Genomic DNA, 19,476 nt, shown 5'->3' with positions numbered 1-19,476 from the left:
GTTCCACTGCATTATATTTAATGGATGCAGTATATGGCTGTGACATACTTTAACCAGTGATGTAATAATGGTACTTAAGTTAATTCCATTTTCGGTAAGAAATTAAGACTATTCTCACAGTTAGTACTTTATTTCCTAAAGTGATTTATTACTTATTTAGTACATGAGAACTAGAGATAAATCTACTCTCTGGGAATTCTCGCGAACCAGTGTGGTGTAGTAGAAGCACTGTGTTTAGGAGTTAGAAATCTGCTTTGAATCTCATTAGATAACTAGCTGTTTGACCTCTTCCAAGTTATTTATCTCTCGAGTCTCCATTTTCGCATCTTTAAGATGAAGATAATTTTGTTAGGAAAAACTGAGATAATTTAATGTAAAAGTTCTTAGTTATTTAAGAAGATTCCCAAGGTGTAAAATATTTTTACAAAAGAATATATGTTTATGGTGTTAGATATAAAGTGAGTTTGAAAATATAAGTTCCATTTTTGTTTATACCTCAGTAGTCCCAACCCTATTGAATTACTTGTAGAATTATCACAATTCCTAAATTATTCAAAACCCAAGTTCTCTAAGCATCATGTATAGACTATAATTACAGTGTACGTAAGTGTTACTCAATTAAAGGATTACTTAATTTATAGAAGTTTTTTGTCATGTATTTTCCTAAGTAATAAAAGAATAATTGTATGTCCCATACTGTTTTGTAAATTCTTTATAATCATGCAAGTAGACTTTATACTTGAGGAAATTAGAAATAATAGCCATTGTAAAATTATCTTCACTCATAAATTGTTAGTCTTCTACACAGATGTGTAAACATCAGGTAAAAAACTATTGAGGCAGTGTGGTACAGTGTAAAAACACTAGTTTGGTGTGATTGAGGCCTGGGTTTAGGTTAATTCAGCATATTTCTATTGCATCTATTTTGGGGTAGGAACAGTGAGGAAGTACGACATTGTACACAATATTATGCTCACCCTGAAAGAGTCAGTTAAGCTGGATTCTGAAACATGGGTAAAATTTGGACAGAGACTTTGGGGAAGGCTACATAAAGGCATAGAAATACGCATAATATAGGACAAGACCTGGTTTTTAGCTGTTAAGAAATCCTTGTTGGCTGGAGTTGGAAATGGATAATGGTCAATAAGGCTGGAATAAAAGGATAGAGTCAGCTCCTAGCGTGACTTGAAAACAAAGTGTAGGAGTTTGGACTATCAGTCTGTACTAAGCTGTTCAAGATTTATGATCAATGATATGAGTCCAGCCATGGTTTCAGGAGATACTAGTATTACTTATATTACTAACTTTATTCTTTAAGGTTAGTCATGTTGACTTTGGGGCCTTCTAAAGATTAAAATTCTTTTTTTCTGCTCTAAGACTATTCTTTGAATTCTAAGACATAAATACAGGTTCTTTCCTTTTATTTGAGAAAATCAGTAATGAGAAATTAATGCTGTAAAGAAATTAGTGGCTGCTCCTTTACTTCCTCTTACTTTGGTATGAAAGTTACTTTTGGCCTTTAAACAGCAGATTCTTTTAAATGTTTTATAATATGGCTAAGTTTATTTGACAAGATTCTATTTATGTCCATCCTTGATGGTATTAAATGTTTTTGAGTGAAAACTATATAAATCAAATCTTCCATTTCAGATTCACAGTACAAATTGGAAAGGAAATTATAGATCTCCTGAGGTTTTCTTCTAGCTCAAAAAGTCTGTAATTCAGATATATTTTTTACACCTTATTTTGGTTTATTTAACTAGGCCATCGAATCAGTTTTTAAAAATCACTTTTAAATAAATTTTAACTAATGCCTCAAACTGTTTTTAGAAAGTGATAAAAGAGTTGTTTCTTAGGTAGTTTCTTCTTTCTAGATAGAGAATGATTACTGATAATGATTTTGACCTAATATGGGTCTTTGGGAATTTGGGAATGGACTTAAAAGGATTTTTCTGTTCCTAAATTGGTTATCTTTATCACTATATTTTCGCTGTTGGAATTACCCAGAAGAATATTTGTAGTAGTTTTTTTTGAAGAGGGTAACTTGAACAGTGATTCACTTGAGCTAATACTGTTTCTTTCATCTTCAAATAGTTGGAATAGATAATGGGAAAGAAGCAATTGAAAGTGCGGCTGCATTTCTCTTCAAGACATTTCACTTGAAGGACTCTGTTGGTCACAAGGAGACAAAGGCTATCAAACAGATGTTTGGTCCCTTTCCATCATCATCTGCCACTGCAGCTTGTAATGCTACAAATCGAATCACTTCTCGTTTTCATCAAGACAATCTTACTGCTCTTATCCAGATAACAGAAGAAGAATATGGTGATAGAGTTTTATTTGGTAAAAATTTAGCATTTTCATTTGACATGCATGATTTGGACCACTTTGATGAACTGCCAATAAATGGTGAACCCCAGAAAACTATAAGCCTTGATTATAAGAAGTTTCTGAATGAACATTTTCAGGAGCATTCCACCCCAGCTCTCAAGCCTGTGGAAAAAACAAATGACTCCTTTTTGTGGTGTGAAGTTGAGAAGTACTTAAATGCAACTTTAAATGAAATGGCTGAAGCAACAAGAATAGAAGACCTTTGCTGTACTTTATATGATATGCTTGCTTCCGTTAAAAGTGGTGATGAACTTCAGAACGAGGTATAGTGGAAGTTATTGAAGTTTTATATTAATATGAATTATCTTAATTGCCTTCTTAAACATGGATAGTTAGCAAAGATAATTGAATATTGTGCTGCCGTAAAATAGGTAGTCAAATGGTTTATGTAGTATGCATGTATATTTTTACACTAAGTAGTTGTAGGAGGACTGTGAGTGTAATGAATAACAGAAGACTTAGAGGGCAGTAGTTAAGGGATCCACATGTCCTGGTTATTGGGACAGCCCTGGCTAAATCTGTTGTTACATTATAATAACCAGTAGGGCCCCTTCTTCAAAAAGTGTATAGATTTAAATGATGAATCGTATCATTACTGTACTAGTAAGTGTTAATGTTTGTAGAGTGCTTTATATTTCTAAGAGTTCTTTGATGAAAATATAATAAATTTCAAAGTATTAGAAATATTATCTCTATATTGAGTGACTTACTGATTTAGAAAAAATATTTTTCACTAGTTTCTATGTTTGAAAGAATAAACTTTGAAAAACAGACTGATCTAGAAATAACTGGACTAATTAATATTAGTAAAGAACTGTCTTTACAAGTTTTTTATATCACATAAAGGGAAACATAATTTTAATTCCTTTCTATGCCACGATTTAGTTATGTTATTTAAAATGATGAATTACTCTTACAGTTACGTGAAAAGTTTATCTTAAAGTGTTTAGTTTTGCTCTCAATACTGGCATTATATTCCTTTCCTGTTATAAATTTAATATAATGTCAACCCAATGTTAATACTGGATCAATTAGATGAATAACATATTTAATGAAGGATTAAGAGACGTGACATACTATTGCAGAGTGGACAGAGGCTTTGAAATCAGACATCCTTCTTTTCCCTTTTATTAGTAGTAAGACTTTAGGTCACTGAATTTCCAGAGGCTGTTTTCTTGTTGGACTGTCTCACAGGGCTATGAATACAAAGATAATAGAATTATTATAAGCCTTAAATGATCTGTGTATGAAATGATAAGTAGCATCTAGTAAATACTCATTACATGGTAGCTGTGAATATTATTGATTATTATTATTTTAAATCACATCAAGTATCAGGAATATAGATTAAAAATACTAGTTTGGTTTTTTTTTTCAGAGAGAATTTAGGGAATTAGCTAAACAAATATTGGTGGCCTGGCCCCATGGTAATGATAGGTATTATGCTAATTAACTTTAGTTTGGAAATAAGTTATTGTATTATTAATTCTGTGGTCAGTCTCATTTATCGTGACATTTTTGCAATTTAACTTATATCAAGATATGTTCCACATTCGTAAATGGTTTTGCTCTAACATTCTGAAAATAATAATATTGTTTTAAAAATTGGGATTTATAAAGAAAATTCTACTGATACTTATTTATCATAATTGAATACATAGCGATTTTCTTATTATGATTATAGTAAACTGAAACTTATAAACATATAACTAATGGAAATTTTGTTTTCTGAGTTAGCCATAAAACTATTCTTTTCACTTCTGAATATCTGCTGAAGATTGTATTTCTTATTTCCTTGCCACAGTTTTTAAGTAGTAGCTAAATCTGTTGGAGAATGTTTTTTAGTTCTCAAGATTTTTTTCATAATCTATCACAGTACAAGGTCAAACTTAATTTATTCATCCATCCATTCATCATATATTTATTGTATGCTTATTATGTATGAAGTACAGTACTAGTTACTGGACATGGATGAATAAGATAGCAGCCTTACTCTCAGAGAATTCATTGTTTAGTAAGAGACATAATGTTAAGTAAGTGTACTCAAATACCATAGGTATTATGATACTACAGTTGACCCTTAAACAACACAGGTGTTAGGGGCATTGACCCCAGGCACAGGCAGAAGTCCACCTATAGCTTTTGACTCCCTCCAGAACTTAACTACTAATAGCCTGCTGTTGACTGGAAGCCTTATTGATAATGTAGTCAATTAACACATGTTTTGTACGTTATGTGTCTTATATGCTGTATTCTTACAATGTAAGCTAGAAATAAGAAAATGTTAAAATCATAAGAGAAAATACATTTACAGTCATGTACTGTATTTATTGAGAAAAACCCCATATATAAGTTTACCTACATAGTTCAAACCTGTGTTGTTCACTGGTCAGCTGTATATAGAAAGAAAATGGGGGCATAAAAGAACCGGTCATAGATTGTGTGGAGGGGTTACTATGGTAAGAAAAGTATTCGTAGAGGAGGTTAATATTGAGCCACGTCTTAAAATATGACTAGACTTAAGTTCTTCAAGTGGACCAGAAAGGTAGGAAAGATATTTTAAATGTGAGCAAGAACACGGTGTGTTTAAAGAGCTGTAATCTCTACAGTGAGGGTGCTGGATGTAAAAAGGTATGCAGTTGAGAGACAAGGGTGGACAGACAGGTAAGGGCAAAATAAGGTGAGGCTTTGTACACCTTGTTCAGATACACTGTGAACCACTGTAGAACCTATAGATATGCCCTGTATGGTCTGAGCCAGGGATTTTTCAACCACTGTTTAATGGACAGTTTAACATGCAAGTGAATATTTCACATTCTGCCTGTGGCTTGAGTAGTGGAGTTTTAAATGATTTATTTAGTGTTTTGGTTTTTCTGTGAATGAAAATAAACAATTATTATGATAGTTTTTTAAAGTTTTCCAGTCTATGTTATTCATACTTCATATATTTGATCCCTTTCTGTGAAAGTGTAGTTTGTTACAGCAAATTTTCCTTATAATTTTGAAGTAATGCTTCAGTAGAAGAATGTTTCATTACAGTCACTCTTGACCACTGTTATTTTCACTTGAAGGTGTGCTGTAATTTATGTGTTGTCTTTTGACTTTTAAATGTTTCCCTTTTAAGCGTGAAAAGGGTATAATTAAAAGAGTAATCAGTATATATGATAGCATGATTAATTTCCATTTCTTCTTGAGGTTTTAGTTGACTCTGGAATAGTAATATTTAAATAACCACACTGTGTGCTGTTGCTCCAGAGATTTAGCAGAACCATAGGAATATGTTTTTACATATAACGTAAGAGGAGTATGTCAAAAGCTATGTCTATACTGAAGGCATTTTTCTTCCTCAACATAGGATTTCCCAATTCCGAATTTAGTTTATTGACCTAATGACTGATGATAAAGCTGTTTTTAAGGTCTGACTATTTAAAAGTTGTTTCCCCCCCCCAAGGCCTTTATATTATTGTTGAGCTAGTTTTAGAAATATGAGCATAAAAAGTGTACCATATGATGACATTTACCACAAAGGTGGTGCAAGAGAGAGGTTCTAGTCTGAAATGTGTGGAGAGAAGTAATCCTAATGACGGTAGTAGTAACAGTAATGGCAACTTTTGAGTGCCTACTGTTTGACATAAGCATTGTATTAAGTGTTGTATGCATGTCCTCTCCTTTAATCTTTAACTGCAGTGCTTTGAGGTAAACAGTGTTGGATTAAAACCTGTTAGAAATGCCTAAGCACTGAAAAGTTTACATTCTGAGGCACTTCACCTCCTTTCCCGTAAGTTATTTAAAAAAAAAATCATACTAAGGCAAATATAAGAAATTTTAATAAAATTTCATTTGTACACAACATTGTAGTTAAGTTGAAGTCTTTTTCAAACACCAAATTCTTTAAAGGCGTTTTTCTCATTTTTTGGTACCTCTGCTTTTTGGTGCTTATTTAAGGAAATACTCTCTTCGCCTTGTGGATTATTGCTTACTAGGAGATAGTTAACTATTTTATAGAAATGTTGGGAAATTTCCCCATGGTTACAGAATAAGTAGTGAATCCAGGTTTTAAATTCAGACATTCTTTTTTTTTTTTAAAGATTTTATTTATTTATTTGACAGAGATAGAGACAGCCAGTGAGAGAGGGAACACAAGCAGGGGGGAGTGGGAGAGGAAGAAGCAGGCTCATAGCGGAGGAGCCTGATGTGGGGCTCGATCCCACAACGCCGGGATCACGCCCTCAGCCGAAGGCAGACGCTTAACCGCTGTGCCACCCAGGCGCCCCTAAATTCAGACATTCTGACTCCACTATGGTGTACTTTCTTTGCCAAAAAGTGAATCTGTACATTTTGCTGTATTTGGTGCTTTGAAACATAAAACATTTTAAATATATTGAGGAATCTTTGGCATTTACTCTAATTCACAATTTCATTAGAAACAATGTTTTGCACTTCCAAATATGGAAGTGGCTGAAATAAGCGAAAGGATAAAACCTTATTAAGGATGAGTTTCAGTATTTCTGCAGAGAATTAGTTACATTTGAAGTACTTATATGTTTTAGTGTCTGTTGAACTAATACGACAGCCCACTTCTTAGGTTTCCCAATACGTCCTTTTTACCTGCCCCACCTTACACCTCTAAGGGCTTTTCTTCTTTTAACCTCTCACTCTTAGTCATCTTTCTGTTAAGGCTACACTCATTATGATTAAGTCTTAAGAGTTTGATTGGGCTAGAGATTCTTTAAGGTTCTTTATGCTCTTGAGGTTTATTTGTTTTAAAAAATACTTATTAACGTTAGAGCATTTTAGCCATCAGAAGCAAGTAGGATTTGAACATTCCATGTTATTTTCTTAATCAGGACCTGGCCTGATTGGTATAGACATCTTCCTGCTGCTGATGTTCCATGTTATTTTCTTAATCAGGACCTGGCCTGATTGGTATAGACATCTTCCTGCTGCTGATGTTCCATAACCAGAATTGTAGCAGTCGGTACTACTGGGATCACATAATGAACTTTGAACACAGACTTTCCCCCTGGAAAGTAGTAATAACAGCAAATCTACTATGTTTCTACTGCCTGTTATGTGTGGACCTGGACCAGGCTGTCTCCTTTGACATAACCAGTTTTTTCATAGTCCTGCATGGTAGAGATAGAATCCTCTGCAAAACAAAACTGAGGCCTTTGTGTTTCCTAAAGTGAACTGGTAGAAATTCTAGGACTTTTTTCTGAACCTAGGCCTACTGTTCTATCCAGTATGCCATTAGATTCTTTGAAGAAAAAGATACTGACTAACAAGACTATTTGAAGGAATTTCTTTTCCTACAAAGCTGGGTCAAATTCTGTTTCCTTACCTGTGGTTGACCACGAGCAAACTACTAAGCCTTTATAAACATCAGCTCCCTATTTGTAAAATATCTGCTTAGGAATTTTGCTGTGGGTAATTGTGAGATAATATATATGAAGTATTTAGCATAACGTTTCGCAGACTGTAGGCTTTCAAATGTTAGTTTCTTGCCTCCCATATTAATGAGCATCATATATTTACACATATCGAAGTTTTATTAGAGTGCATACACTATAGATCAGTATATAAAATTTTATCTGTGCCTTGTATATAGATGTTTCAAGTAATAAAATGTTGCTTAAAGGCTAGATCTTAATTCAGAGAATTATTATTTTTACTACTTTTTTTTCTGTTTTGATTTTTTAAGTCTCACTTATCCTAAAGAAAATCTTTTTGAATTTAATTTTTGAAGTGAGTTCTGATTTTAACAGTCTTTGTTAAAACAGAAAAGATGTTAATAGAAAAACACTTGGGAATATTGGAGACCTATTGAAGATGTATTGGAGTGTACATATCTCTTGTATTCTTTCAATATTAAATGCTATTTGCAGAGTTATTAATACTGATGTAAATATTGATAAGAGTTATTGTATAATCAGTTCTTAGGAGAAGTGAATTTTGAGTTGTATTGATATGATCATAGTTTGCTTTTGTGCATACGGGGCTTATTCTTTATAGCATTTGTGATTTGACATTTACTGTTAGCATTATCTCTTGACTCTTTGCAGATGGTGTTACTTGACTCATTCGAGTTCATTTCTGAATTTAACCCTCTTCCAGGCATGTGCCTGATCCTAAGAAGTAGGAGTTTATTTGGTTAGATTGTCTTCTGAGGGAAGTCTGAATTTTTTTTTTAGTACTTATTTGCATTATAAATGATTCCAACATTCTTTGAAATTTTGATGTAGAATAATTAGCATGGTTTAATATAGTGGTTCTTGAACATTTTGTTCTCAAAACCTCTTTATACTCTTAAGAATTACTGAGGACCTCCTAGAACTTTTCTTTATGTTGTTTATCAATATGTTCTATTGATATTGTATTAGAAATTAAAACAAGGGCGCCTGGGTAGCACAGTCGTTAAGCGTCTGCCTTCGGCTCAGGGCGTGATCCCGGCGTTGCGGGATCGAGTCCCACATCGGACTCCTTCGCTGGGAGCCTGCTTCTTCCTCTCCCACTCCCCTGCTGTGTTCCCTCTCTCACTGGCTGTCTCTACCTCTGTCACATAAATAAATAAAAAAAAATCTTTAAAAAAAAAAAGAAATTAAAACAAAAATTTTTAATACATTAAATGATTTAATAAGTATTTTAAAATAATACTAAACTATTATATTAACACTAATATACCTAATTTGTTATATTAATACAAGGAACATTTTTATTAAAAATAACTTTTCTCAAATAAAAAATATAGTTTGAAGAATGGCATTGTATTACATTTTTTCAAATTATTTCAACATCTAGCTTAATAGAAGACAACTAGTTTCCCATATGTGCTTCTGCATTTAGTTGGTTCTGATACATACATTATGTAGCCTCTGCAAAACTCAACTCCCTTTATACTCATGGGAGGATGTGAATGAAGGAGGCAAATAATATTTTAATAAAATAAAATATACTAATATTAAATTTCTTATATTAAATAGGAATGTTATTTATGTTTAATAATAATTTTGACCTCATGGACCTCTTAAAAGGATCTTAGAGATTCCAGACCACACTTTGAAAACTACTGATTTAATGTGTTTACCATAGTCTGACAAGAAGGATATAGTGATGGTTTTGGTATCTAAAATAGGGTATTTAAAATAGTATTGTGCAGAGATGCTGTTAATGCTTTATGAAAGGATATTTCATCTATTTGATGTTGTACATTCTTTTTGGTAGATTTAGCACTGCTGAACAATACAAAGACATTGACATCAGCCACGTTGGAATTAAAATAGTGTCCCTTCAGCTATGAGAACCAAATATGTGTTGCATTTTCTCTAGTCTTTCCACCAATGATCAGCAGAGCCTTTCCTCCAACCAAATCTGAATGGAGAGCTGCCACTGCATAAAATTACACTTTTAAGACGTAGAGAATCTTTAGAGTCATAGAATTTCTCCACCCAATCTAGTATTTGTGAGTCTAGCATTCTGTCAAAATGGTGGTGTCCATATAATGAGGTCTCCTTATTCTAATGAAGAGGCTTTTTGTTTTTGTTTTTTTTTAAAGGCATCCCTTTCCTTTCTTGAGTAGTTCTCTTATAACTTACTTGTTTTGTTGAACTGATATATTTCTATTATATCCGCCATTTAGTCCTGTTTCTACAGTGAGGCGATAAAGTTGTAGGCATCTACTCTTTTACATGAGGATGTTTTAGACATGTGGTGGTAGTTACATTTTCTCTCCCTTACCCTTTTTTTCTTTTAAGTGTAAAACTTTTCCAGTTTTCTTCTATGTTGCCGTTAATCTATTACCAACACAATCTGGATACAGTTGTTCGGTGCTCCATTGATCTACCAATATTGACATGTAGAATGCTTTCATCATCTTGTCTTCAAGGATATTAAACTGTGAGTTACTTTGCCAGTTTAAGAACAATTAACCTAATAATGTCACAGGAAAATTAATTAAGACTATTTTTCCATGACTTTATTTAGTGAATCCTGTTTTTTGTTGTTGTTACATTGCTGTGTGTTAATTTTGAGCTTATATTTAAGTAGTTTTCATAATCCATCATTTTTATCTCTTCGTTTTCTTTTTTAAAATTGGAGAATTTTGCCTTTCTCTGGCACTTCTGTTTTTCTTATTTTTCAGAGATGGCAGTGATTATGCTTAAAATCCTTGCCTGTTTAAAAAAGAGAAAATGGTATCTCACTGTTTAATTGCATTTTTTATTACAACTGAGGTTAAAGATATATATATATATATAAATTTATAGGCCACTTACTGTTTTCTTGTGAGAATTGCCAATTTTTCATTTAATGAAGTTTTTTTTTATTTATAAGAAGATTTATAATGAGATCAAAAAATTTTCATAGGTGTTTTAAGTATTCAAGTAGGCAGATCTATTCACCTTTTTACATAGGAATCTTCCTTTGGTGTTAGATTGCTTAGAAAGCCAATCCCCAAGACATGATTGAATCTACCATGTTATTTGAACTTTGTTCCTTTTTAGTCTCACTGGTTTTAAGTAGAGTGTTATTTGGATCAGATGTCTCTTTTCTCTGTATTTGATTAATGGGCATATATATGAGTATGGCCATATTGCAGTCTCCAAAGCGATAGAGCCATTTTTCCCAAGGTTCTTGTCACTTCCACATTGTTTACCATTTTAGGTTGTTTATTCCTACGTTTACTTGATAAGCAATGAAATTTTCATGAGGAAAAATGAAGAACATTTGTTCTACTTTTAGCTGAATGTGAAATTTAGGAAAGGTCAAAATAGGTGAAGTATTTTACCTGTTATAATAGGTCTCTTAAGTTTTATATCTGTATTGGAAAGCATTAGCTATATTTTGTATTCATCTTGGTTGTGTGTTGCTTTTGTTCCTCTTCTTTATGGCTCCAGTTATTAAAATGATGGGTTGAAAAGGACATGATAAAATAAATATAAATTTATGTGCTCTTAACCAGGAATACTGTTAATTCTAGATAGGAAAATCTGGTTTAGAAGCTACGTTTGTCTTTAAAAAATTTTTTTTAACCAGTTACTATTTCCTGCTTTGTTTTTTGGGCACATTTAGGTTTTAAGCGTGTTTTACTTATATAAGGAAACAGTGATGTCATACTTGATGATAAAATCCTTTTTTTAAAAAATTTATTTGAGAGAGAGAGTGTGTAAGTGCAGGAGAAGGAAAGGCAGAAAAGCAGACTCTCCATTGAGCACAGTGCCTGACACCAGGAGTGGGAGTCTGGGGCTTGATCTCACAAACCTGAGATCATGACCTGAGCCAAAATCAAGAATTGGATGCTCAACCAACTAATTCACCTTGGCACCCCAAAATCCACTTGTTGTAGTTAAAAAAACCTGTTGTAGGTAAATGAGTGTCCATCTGTTGGGCAAAACTCCATCTCCACATGTTAATAAACCTATAGTTTAACTCAAGCTCATAGTGAAGATTTAAATACTTGCTGTTACTAATCTGTGGCAGTAATGGATTTCAGGCCATTTTGCTCTTCATTGGAATGGTTACTCGAAGAGTTAAGACGTTTTGCCAAATTTCATACTTCTAATTTTTCTTTTTGGCACTGTTCATTCATTCATTCATTGTCTACTGTGTGTCAGATACTTTTAGGTTTTCAGAGACAAAAAGGAAATCTAACAAAGTTTAACCGACCAACTCTTATTACCTTATTTTTTTGGTCTCCTCTTAGAATTTCCATATACACATTTCCAAGGGGAATGGGCAAGAAAATTGTGTTTGATATAATGAATAATATTATGACTAATTTGGGAGAGCACATGCATTTTATATACTGAGAGATATCTGTAATATTATTGATATGGGAAAGAAGATAAATGCATTTTATTAGTAAAATAAAGGATAAATTTCTTGTTTTAATATTTGAGATTAATAAAAACATTTTAGATGTTTCAATTGTCACTTTGTAAACAAATGACTATTAGATTTAGAAATTGCACTGAGCATTCATTTAAATATTTACTACATTAATGTGTTCAGCTTTATATATGCATGCACACATATTCATACACATATATATAATGGCTGTTAATTTATTTAAGGCAATTAAAATCAACGTATTTTCTAAGAATCAAGCAAGCTATCAATTTGCCGTGAAAATGTAAAGCAAGCTTTTAAATATACAGTAGTACCTAGTTGTAACCTTACTTAAACACATCTAATTAATTATAGCATGTGAAGAATGAATAGGTTCACATTCCAAGTAGTTTTAATTAAGTTGTAAGTGACCTTGTTTTTAGCTTTATGTTAGATTAAGTACCTGTAAATAATGAACATTAGTTATTCTGAAAATATAATTTATCTAATTTTCTGCAATGCAACAACAATTTGCATAATACATTTTTCTTGAGAGAAATATAAATTCTAAATAAGTGCTGTCCTAATTTTCATGGTCATTTTCTTATGTATTTAAGACTTTATTTTGGAATGTATGAATACTTAGTAATCTTTTATGCCACAAACCAAACTAAGAATAATTTACAATGTTATTAATATACTGTGCTTTATGTAATTATTCCAATACTCAGTTCCACATGAACTGTTTATTCAAAACTGTTTTCATTTACTTAGCTTTTAACATTTTCTTTTATCATACTTCATTATTTTTAGTTTTCAATATGCATATCTTTTTCATTTGATATGCAAATCTAAAATAGCTTATTATCTCAAAAGAAGACATTCTCTAAATTGAATAGTTTTTCTTTGGGCTCATGTTTACTATAATATATAACATATGCTGTGTAGTACACACAGTAGAGGTGTAGATACAACTTTAAATTTTTAAATGCATATCTCTGTATAGTTAAAAAAGAAAATACATGGATTTGCTTTAATTCATGAGAAACTGAATGCCTCCTTTTTTTTTTCTTGGGGCTTTATTGGTTGGGTACTGGTGCATTATATGGTTTTTCGATACTCCTCGTATGTTTAGAATCCCAGCCCGAGTAGAGGATTTGTAAATTATCCTGTTTTAATACCTAAGGTTATTACAACTTCACAAAATAAACTTCTGAGGCTTTCTTTCTTTTTCTGTTATTAAAAAAGTTTCTATAAGAAAATGATTGTGTCTTCCATGAAAGTTTGATACAAGGTTGCTTCTAAAATTGTCTGGCCTGGTGTCTTTTTGGAGGGCAGACTTTAATTACCAATTCAAATTTTACAGTTGTTATTGGCTGATTCAGATTTTTTATTAGTTAAATCAAGTTTGAAAATTTTTTTATGAAATTAGCCATTTCATCTGAGTACTCAAGCTTTTTGCTCTAAAAGTATTTATAATATCCTCTTATTTAAAAAAAAAAGATGTTAACAGTATTTTTAGTTGGATTGTTCCTTTCTTTCTATCTGCCTTTTCTCTATTTTCTCCTTATGGATAGAGGAATGTTTGTTTCATTTTCAGAGAACCACTTTTGGTTTTGTTGCTCTTCTGTTTATTTTTCCCCCCACATATGCTTTGGCTCATATTAATATAGCATGTATTATTTTTAAATAATAAGACATGTGGCAGTTTTCTAACCTTTAGATATGTAAGGGTTGGGGTAAGCCCAATGGCCTTCTAGTTACACCCAGTTATAACAGATATATTTGTTTCACAGTGGAGATGGGTTCCTTTAAAATTTTTAATGTGTATACAACTACTTGTTTACTTATGTTATCAGTAATAATCATGATAACATTTGAAATACTCTAAAAATATAAGGTAATCTCAAGAATCTTTTGTTGTATTTGAAAAATAAGAGATCCCAATGAAAATTCCAAAAGAGATGTATATTTCATAACCTGATGACTAATGCTGACAGAAAATGACTTCATATTGATCTTTTCATTACTTACTCGTTTTCTTCACAAAGATTTATTAAGCATCTTTTATATATAAAGCATTTTGTAAGGTAGTTTTTGTTTAAACCACAAGTAGGAGAATCATTCAACTTTGCAAATATTTATCAGCATTAAGAGAATAGGCACTTAGATTAATAATTGGGTTATAATTCTTTTTTTCTTGAATCATATATCATCTTTTAAAAAAAAATTAATGGACTTTTTAAAGACCAGTTTTAAGCTTACAGAAAAATTGAACAGAAAGAATAAAACATCTCAATATACCCTCTTTTGTTTCATAAATTCTTTTAATGGATGACTGCTCTGTTTGATCTCTTTGATAGTATTATTTATTTTAAAGTCTTTGTCACCTTGTTCCATATTACCTTCTTGTGGACTGACCTTAAGTTCTAGTGTTGATTTTTTTAACTATCATTTTCAGGATGAGATTTCTTCATATGTGGGGTGCCTGGGTGGCTCAGTGGGTTAAGCATCTGCCTTGGGCTCAGGTCATGATCTCCAGGTCCTTGGATTGAGCCAGCATCAGGCTTCCTGCTCAGCAGGTAGTCTCCTTTTCTCTCCCTCTCTCTGCTCCTCCCCACTGCTCATTCTGTCTCTCTCTTTCTTAAATAAAATCTTTAAAAAAAGAAAAAGATTTCTCCGTATGTTTTGGAATTTTAATTCTCATGCAGATGTTAATTTGTAACTTCTCCCCTCCGCCATTTCCCCTATGCCCTGTCTTACATTCTTGTAGTTGTGGCCCCAAATGTCATTTTCATAGTAGTTTTTTTTCAGCCCCTCTCATGAGCAGAGCAGCCCTATTCCCTTGCCCCGGCTTCCCACATTGCATGGGACATTTCTCATCTGGGTGAGAGGCTCCCAGGGAGCCAAACCCATGACCATGCTGTCCAGAACTGGAGCCCAGCTTGTCACTTCATCTCTACCCAGTGCTTTGCCTTTTTCGCTCAATGTTTGGTCCAGGGAGATATTTTTCTTGTTTTTAAGTTTGAAGTGTGTCTTTTAGGTTTTTTCTTTTTCTATTCTACCGGAAGAGATGCTTTAAAGCGTGAATTTTGTGTCACCGTTTCTTCTTCATCTTAATTGCTAATTCTTGTTCTTTCAGAAGGCAGTCTTCTTCCTATCTTAAGCATAAAGGAGAATGGATTTTTTTTCAAGATAATTTTAAGAAGTTTAATAGTAAAATCTATTTTAGTGTTTGTATTTTTTTAAAGGAGAAATGACTTGTTATTCTTATAGGATCATCACATTTTTTATTGTGGCAAGCTATTTAAGAGTTTAGCTATTTATGAGTATTGTAAAAATTGAAAATAGTAGAGTAACTAAATTCAGTATATAGAAGGTACATGCCAATTGTATTGTCATAATCAGTGACCAAAAAGCACTTATTCAACTGTTATTTCCATTTAGAGCTAAAATTTAAATCTTGAGTTTGCTCAAGGTAATGGAAAATTATCTTAATTTATTAAGCCTTATTTATATTTGCTTTATTTTGGTACTTTTAGCCCTGTCTCTAGTTTTATATGAGTACTGATTCTCACAGCTTGGTTGTTTATGCATTTTATATATCAGTTGATGCCTAGAAAAAGTGGTGTGTGATATACTGTTCTCGGGGAGAGAATTTAGTGCCTTGCAAATCCTCCAAATAGAAAGACCCCTAATAAATGCTATGATTTTTATTGTTTGTACCAATAAGGAAAGAGGCTAAAGATTGCTTGCATTTTACCAGTCTATATGAAATGTAATAAATAATTCTCATACAAATATTAAATGTGTATATGAGCAATCACAGGTATTGCTTTCTACAAAAAATGTCCCTTTTCTTTTGATACACAAAGAAATAAGCTTACTTGAAGAGTAATACATCACCTACTTGCTCCATTTTATAAACCTGGCTATTTAGATGCTCAAACACATTTTTGATTTCTGTGTGGAAGCTGCTGTTCTTTTTCTTAACTAGTTAAAAATGCCATGTCTTTTCTACTTAGACTATAATGGATACCCTGCACTTATTGCTTCTCCTTCATTCTTAACTAGTTGTAGTTAGATACTAGGATAAGGAGTTTGCTTATGAATCCATATGATTAAATTGTTAAAACATTTATTGCTGCTATGAAGTAATTATTAAAAATTACTACAATAGTTTTTTAGTGGTAAATTTTTTTTAGGAAATAGTGTATGTCATCATGATGTCATGTGGTCAAATTGTGTTTGATAAAAAAATACTTTTCTCTAGAAAAATACAATTTGATAGAAGAAATAATTTGTCTTATTACTGGTTCTCATATTCTTAGTTATCAGCTAATTTGCCTACATGATAAGTGATTTTATTTGTATAATTTCTGGTGTTCATTCCAAATATGGTAAATAAACTTATTTTGTTAGTTAAGTGAGTGATGCTTTGTGTCCTTAGCAGACAAAAAGTAAAAAAAATTGATAAACCAGAATCTGGTTTGTATTATTTAAAAATAAGATAAACATTTTTTGATTAAGTATTATATGTTTATTATAGAAAATTTGGAAAAGATAAAAAATAAGGAAAAATGAAAAGTGTACAATTTAATAAAATAAAAAGTAAAGACATAATTGCCAAAACATGGAAGGGAATGGATAAATAAACTGTGGTATAACCATATAATGGGAAATTATTTAGTGATAAAAGGAAATGAACCATCAAGCTGTGAAAAAAATGTGGAAAAAAATGAATATTGCCAAGTGAAAGAAGTCGTTTTGAAAAGGCTACATATTGTATGATTGTAACTATATGACATGCTGGAAAAAGTGAAACTCTGAAGATAGTCCAAAGATTAGTAGTTGCCAGGGTTTGGGAAGGGAGGAAGGAATGAAGTGGTGGAGCACAGGGCAGTGAATTCATTCCGTATGATACTGTTAATGGGAGAAATATATCCTTATAGTCATTATATATTTGTCAAAACTTGTAGAATGTGCAATACAGAAAAACTAACGTAAAACTATGGACTTAAAAAAATCTAATTTGGTAGGATAGTCAGTACGATAAATTATGCTATGTAAATATATTCTACCTAGCTCTCAGCAGACCATTTTACATTAGAATCAAAATATCTTCTAGGCCAGTGATTGCAGTGATTGAAATATTCTGTTTGTTCTCCACCATAATAGCCACTAGCCACTTGAAGCTGTTGATCTCTTGCAGTGTGGCTAATATGACTGATAAATTGTATTTTAAATTTATAATTTATTTAGAGTATAAGTAAGTCGTGGCTAGTAGCTACAATATTAGGGAAGTATCTAAATTAAATAAACGAGATAGAAAAATGTCAGTAATTAATACAGTCAGGCAGCATTAACAGTTTATTGAAAAACTTTACCCTAATTATTGGTTCAGTGACAATTTGGGGTCAATTATTTCTTTTTGTTTATTCTATTCTTATTCTTTATTATTTTTATTTTTGCCCTGTTGTCAGTACTTTATTTTTTTAAAGATTTTGTTTATTTATTGTCAGAGACAGAGAGAGCACAAGCAGGGGGAGCGGCAGGCAGAGGGAGGGGAGAAGCAGGCTCCCCACTGAGCAAGGAGTCCCACATGGGACTCGATCCCAGGACCCTGAAATCATGACCTGAGCCAAAGGCAGACACTTAACTGACTGAGCCACCCAGGCAACCCTGTACTCAGTACTTTAATCAATAATTTGCATACAGGCATGGTTACTGAACTTGGATTCAGGACAGATTCAACATTGATAGTGTTTACTGATATGACAGATGCCTAAATCTGGATTTAGAAAGCTCTCAAAAGATAAAAGGAAGAAAAAGAAAGAAAGTGAACTTCATAAGCAATCTATTTGAATTCTGGGCTTACAAATAGTAAAAAATACAGAATATGGGAATCTTGGACTACTAGGAATTCATGTGGAAAGAACCTAAAACCAAATGTTTTTAGTTGGCTGCACATTCAGTTTGAACCAACAGTGTGATGTTGTTACTAACTTAGGCTATGTTCAGAAAATTTTAGCATCTAGTTCAGAATTGTTGTACTCTCTGTGATCTGCCCCAGTCAAATTATATTTGAAATACTATGTTCACTTTTGGTTTATGATGCTTTTTTTTTTTTTTTTAAAGGCTCAGTTAAAGGTAAATTTGTAAAGGAACTTGGATGAAGAATTATCTGGAAACCAAGTTATGTGACTAATAGTAAGGAATTGATTTATGTTTACCTGGAAAAGAAAGGACTTGTGTGTGAAGTGTGACTCGTACTTTACTTGGCTTTATCTTCAGATGGTTTGAAGGGGTGTTTTGTAGAAATGTTACTAAGATCGTTCTCTGTAACCCAGAGAGCACAGCCAGAATGATAGATGAAAGCTATAGTGAGGCAGATTGGGCTCAATTTAAGGAAAGATTTTTTTTTTCATTTGACAATTAGTGGCATGAATTACCTTAGCTAGCAGTGGCATGAATTACAGTGTAGGATATTTTGCTGCTGGCAAATGTATGCTGGATGTTCATCAACCAGGAAAAAAATTGTCAGTAACAGCAGTATTTATTGAGCATTTAGTGCTAGACACTGTGCTAATTTCTTTTAACAAATGAGAAAACTGAGGCTCAGGGAGCTTATGAAAGTTGTCCATTGTCCTATAGCTAGAAATTGGCAGAACTAATAACTAAAGTTAGTTCTTTCTGACTCCAAGCCCATGTTCTCAACTGTCCTCTTTTCTGTCTTCCCATGGCAGTAATTATTGCTTTTATGAGAGCTTTGTTTAGCTGTCCTCTAAGGTCCCTTCCAAATTGAGGGTAGATGACCACATTGTAGCTTTTTGAAAAAGTTAATATGAAAGATGACAATGAGGAAGAGTCATCTGGTTCTAGTATGTAGCGGATTGAAGTGGAGACATACTGGTGGTTGGCTGGAAGATTAAGGAAGCTATGATCTAACCAATGATTAGTTGAAACATTGTTTCAAACTTAAAGTTGCTATTTACAGAGCACCAGGATATATTGTGTTTAATTTCACCATTGAACAGAGAATAATTTAACAGCAGAAATTAAGAGTTAGAATATGTGTGGGGTGCCTGGGTGGCTCAGTCAGTTGTTTGCTTTCAGCTCAGGTCATGATCTCCAGGTCCTGGGATTGAGCCCCACATTGGGCTTCCAGCTCAACGGGGGGTCTGCTTCTCTCTCTCCCACTGCCTCTCCCGGCTTGTGCTGTCTGTCTCTCTCTCAAATGAATAAATAAAATCTTTTTTAAAA

The 19,476-nt window shown here is 32.6% G+C and overlaps 1 protein-coding gene across 4 annotated transcripts in view; it reads left to right on the top strand.

The window, feature by feature from the left end:
• Positions 1 to 19,476, top strand: part of ASCC3 (activating signal cointegrator 1 complex subunit 3) — a 320,199-nt gene that overhangs the window by 27,135 nt on the left and 273,588 nt on the right. For all 4 annotated transcript variants that reach the window (XM_011228387.3, XM_002921969.4, XM_034670897.1 and 1 more), the window contains exon 4: positions 2,095 to 2,654. In XM_011228387.3, coding sequence (XP_011226689.1) covers positions 2,095 to 2,654 — 560 coding nt within the window. The remainder of the gene's footprint in view (positions 1 to 2,094; positions 2,655 to 19,476) is intronic.

Source organism: Ailuropoda melanoleuca, chromosome 10 (genome assembly GCF_002007445.2).
Source record: "Ailuropoda melanoleuca isolate Jingjing chromosome 10, ASM200744v2, whole genome shotgun sequence".
Lineage (NCBI taxonomy): Eukaryota > Metazoa > Chordata > Mammalia > Carnivora > Ursidae > Ailuropoda > Ailuropoda melanoleuca.
Note: the sequence above shows the minus strand (reverse complement) of the source record. Positions and strands in the feature narration are given on the sequence as shown.